A 4,602-nucleotide genomic window follows, 5' to 3' on the forward strand; every position below is an offset into this window, starting at 1 on the left:
ACTTCCTCAAGACTTCAATATGCTCCGTCTCTGTTCGAGATTTGGCAATCATGTCATCAACATACACCTCAATCTCCTTGTGCATCATATCGTGGAATAAGGTCACTATGGCCCTTTCGTATGTTGCCCCTGCATTCTTCAGTTCAAAGGGCATTACCTTGTAACAAAAGGTGCCCCACAATGTTATGAAGGTGGTTTTATCCATGTCCTCAGGATGCATCTTATCTGATTGTACCCTGAGAAGCCATCCATAAAGGAAAACAACGAATATCCCACTGTATTGTCCACCAAAGTATCGATGTGCAGTAAAAGGAAGTTGTCCTTTGGGCTAGCTTTGTTCAAATCTCTGTAATCAACACATATTCATACCTTTCCATCCTTCTTAGGGACAGGCACAATGTTAGCCACCCATTCTGAGTATTTAACCTCTTGTAGGAATCCAGTATCAAACTGTTTCTTGACTTCATCTTTTATTTTTAGCACAATATCAGGCCTCATCCTTCGCAATTTTTGTTGGACTGGCTTGTGATCCTGTCTTATGGGGAGACAATGTACCACGATATCAGTATTCAACCCCGGCATATCCTGATATGACCATGCAAAGATATCTTTGAATTCATGTAACAGCTCAACAAGACCTTGTCTCGTTTCCTTAGCAATGTGTGTCTCAATTTTCACCTCTTTTCCTTCCTCCAAGGTTACATTCTTTATTCCCTCTTTCTCACAAGGTAGGATTCTTCTCCTCTTGTTTCACCATTCTCAACAGATCTGGAGACACATCACAATCCCTGTCATCCTCAAAATCCTGAGGTTCCTCTAAACACATGTCTTGCTCAAAAGAGAATTTAGGATCTGTAGTATCAGTGCTCATGTCATTGATATCTAGGGACCTGCGAGGTACGAAAGAATGTACAATAAATGAATGAATTTTAAGAATGTTTATTTATGTGTTATGAATGAAATGAAAAAATTTGAAAGAATTTTAAGAAGGTCAAAATAATATTGATCGGTATAAGAGAATATTCACTCAAATTTATAACAAAAGTTATGTTTTATTGAAACACAAATATTCGAACATGAGCCTATTTTACAAATGAAATCTTATTACTCCTAGACTCTAGAGCAACCAGAGTGTTCTGAAAATTACTCTGAAAAATATTTAAAAACTACAAGAAGTTTTTCTGCAGTCCAATTGCTTAAAGAGCTTCTCGGTTCGTAAGGGCGAATGCCCTCGAGGTTTCTTCGTTCAGACTCTTCATTATGTACAGCATTGATGTGATGACTTCCTTTTTCGAGCAACCCTCTCTTAGGGTGAATTATTCCTCCTCATATAAAGGTCTGAGATATATGAGGGAACGTCATCGATTCCCACTCTACTTCTCTTCCACTTAAACGCGCCCTTCTTCTTTCTTGATGTTTCTCTATTTCCTTCCTCCTCTGCTTGTGATCTGGCCTAAAACCCAAGCCAAAATGGTCTCTCTTCTCCTTTAGTTTTGGAACTTGAATCCCCCCTTGGAGATATCTTCCCAATCCTTTTCCTGGCAAGGCTCCTTTCCCTACTATCATCTGAAAACCCATTCTTGTGGTTCTGGATATCTTAGGCACCGGCACCTTATTCCCCTCTAAAATAAATGTTGCATTAACGAATTTTAAGAAGAGAAAAGAACACTCTACGGCCTCCTCGTTCGTCTCTACATAGGGTGCGTCACTAGTAACTGCTGCTATGATGTCTTCCTCCGCATTTATGGTGACCAGCCGTCCGTTTGTTACTAGCTTCAATTTCTGTTGCAAAGATGAGGGCACTGCTCCTGTCGAATGTATCCAAGGCCTTCCCAATAAGCAATTATAAGAGGACTTGATGTCTATCACTAGAAAGTTTACCTCATACGTGTTTGGCCCGATCGTCAAAGGGATATCAATTCTTCCCATGACCTTTCTCTCTGTGCCATCCAATGCTCTCACTACATTATGGCATGTTTTCATATGAGAACTGTCTATGGGCAATCTGTTCAATGTGGACAATGGCAGGACATTTAAGGCTGACCCATTATCAATAAGCACATTCGATAATCTATATCCTTTGCAGCGAGTGGTGATGTGTAAAGCTTTAGCTGATCCCATGCCTCCAGGTGGGATTTCATCATCATTGAAATAAATGAAGTTGTCAGCGCTTATATTACTAACCAATTGATCCAACTTGTTGACAGATATATCATTAGTAATGTAAGCCTTATTGAGCACCTTCATTAATGCCTCACGATGTACCTCTAAACTCAGAAGTAAAGCCAACACCGATATGCGAGCTAGTTGCTTACGCAATTGTTCAACCACGCTGTACTCACTATGTTTCAGGAATTTTAGAAACTCTCTAGCCTCTTCTTCCTTCACTGGCTCATTAACAAGTACCTCAACCCTTTTCTCCTTCTCGATGTCAAAGGCTTTTACTTTCGTGGGCTCAACTCTAATGTCTTGTGTATCATAATGCTTCCCACTACGTGTGTAGAAACCTTCAACTTGAGCCTCCTTAGAAGTACTAGCTATATCTTCTCTTATTGTCACATTGCAGTCATAATTCCAGGGTACCTTTTTGTTATCCTTATAAGGAAAGGAAGCGGGTTTGTGAATAATGACCTTCGGCTCTGTTTGTATCTCAACTTCATTATTCCTTGGTAGAGAAACAATGATCCTTGGCTTGTGATTCTTTGGTTCACCTTCTAATGCGCACACATGTCCCTCATCCGAGCCAGCTTCATAAAATTCTAGCTCCTTATTATCCATAAGGCTTTGTACCAAAGCCTTAAACTCGTCACATTCCTGGATCTCGTGTCCCTCTTCTGCATGGAACTCGCAGTAGTCCCTCGCTCCTTTATTTCCTTCTTCAGAGATTATTATCTCTTCTTTCATCATTTCTTCCCAAATTACTTTCATTGGCATTTTTACCTCGGCCACGTCCTCTTTAATCCTTCTCATACCAATTTCCCCAATTGCGTTTACCCCTTGATCACCATGGTTTGGCAACGGGTTCTCTGTACTAAGGGTGTTGTCAAATTTTACAACCCCCATCTTGATAAGTCTTTCCACTGCTTTTTTAAAGCCAGTGCAATTTTCGATTAAATACCCCAATATCCTTGCATGGTATTCACATTTGGCGTTTGCATGGTACCATTTGGGATGTGGGGGCTGCAGTGGTTTCAAATGAAAAGGAGCTATTACGTGTGCATTAAATAAACTTTGATAAAGCTCCCGGTATGTCACCGAGATAGGTGTGAATGAGACCTTTTTAGAGTTTTGCCTCGTGTCAGATCCCTGCTTTTGGGAACCCTGTTGCCCAACTGTAGTGGCTCTGGGCTGACTAACCATAATCGCTTTCGAGTTATAACTACTCGTATTGTTTACCTCATTAACTTTCCTTCTTGGGGCTGATTTTTTAGCAGTTTCCCCTCTATCTTACCACCCCTTATGGCGTTTTCGATAATTTCCCCTGCCATAACTATATTGGCAAAGCTCTTGATGGTACTTCCAATCATATGAGTAATGAATAGGGCTTTCAAGGTGTTAATGAACAGCATGGTAGTTTCTTTCTCCAAGAGTGGTGGTTGAACTTGCATGGCAACCTCCCTCCACCTCTGTGCATATTGCCTAAAGCTCTCATTAGGCTTCTTTTCCATGTTCTGCAGAGTGATTCTATCATAAGTCATATCAGTCACATGATTATATTACTGCATGAAGGCTTGCGCTAAGTCTCTCCAAGAACCGATCCTAGTGCGGCTCAATTGATTGTACCACCTAACCGCTGCCCCAACCAGACTATCCTGGAAACAATGGATCAATAGTTGATCATTGTTTACATAGCCACTCATCCGTCTATAGAACATAGTAATATGGGCCTCAGGGCAAGTAGTCCTATTGTACTTCTCAAATTCTGGCATCTTGAACTTATGAGGAAGCACCAAATCTCAGACCAAACTCAAGTCTTTGGCATCAATTCCCTGACGATTATCAGCATTTTTCAATGCTTAAAATTTCTCCTCTAACCACCTACAACGTTCCTCTAATTGCCTTGATGATTCAAGTCTCATCTCTTCCCTCTTGGTTACATTTAAATCAGGGATGACTGGATTGGTAGGGTTATCTCCCGGGTTGAATCTTGAGCCAGTTTGGAAGTTCATGGGTGTTCCAGCATCGACTTGCCCATGCTGAGGCCTTATTGTGACGGACGGCCTTCGCGGATATGCCTCAAGTTGAGTTTGCACATGGGGTGGGGTAAAACCCGGAGGATGATCCTCATTATCCTCTTCAATGATAGTCATATGGGCCTTTTCTTTATCCGTTTCCCCTTTCAGCAACTGAGCCATTTCAGCCATCATATTCCTTTGGGCCTCCAACATTTGATCCTTCATCTCCTGTTGGATTTTTGCCAATTGTTCTTGCAATTGCTCTTGCATTTCTCTCTGGAGCTATTCAAGTCTTTGATCCATATTCTTTGTCTTAGTGCGTGTACTATAAGAATGTGTTGCTTCCAGGTTTTCTCTTTCTCTCACTCTCTCTGTAATTTTAATTAATTAGGGTCTTTCTATAAATTTGAATGCATATGATGCAATG

The 4,602-nt window shown here is 40.9% G+C and overlaps 1 protein-coding gene across 1 annotated transcript; it reads right to left on the reverse strand.

Annotated features, from left to right (window-relative positions):
• Positions 1-721: 721 nt before the first annotated feature.
• Positions 722-3,360, reverse strand: LOC107887879 (uncharacterized). Its single transcript, XM_041111210.1, has 2 exons — positions 1,358-3,360; positions 722-890 (listed from the first exon to the last, which is right to left on the reverse strand). The coding sequence occupies exons 1-2, from the start codon at positions 3,358-3,360 to the stop codon at positions 722-724; spliced, it is 2,172 nt and encodes a 723-aa protein (XP_040967144.1).
• Positions 3,361-4,602: the final 1,242 nt, after the last annotated feature.

The sequence above is a fragment of the Gossypium hirsutum genome, chromosome A04 (genome assembly GCF_007990345.1).
Source record: "Gossypium hirsutum isolate 1008001.06 chromosome A04, Gossypium_hirsutum_v2.1, whole genome shotgun sequence".
NCBI lineage: Eukaryota > Viridiplantae > Streptophyta > Magnoliopsida > Malvales > Malvaceae > Gossypium > Gossypium hirsutum.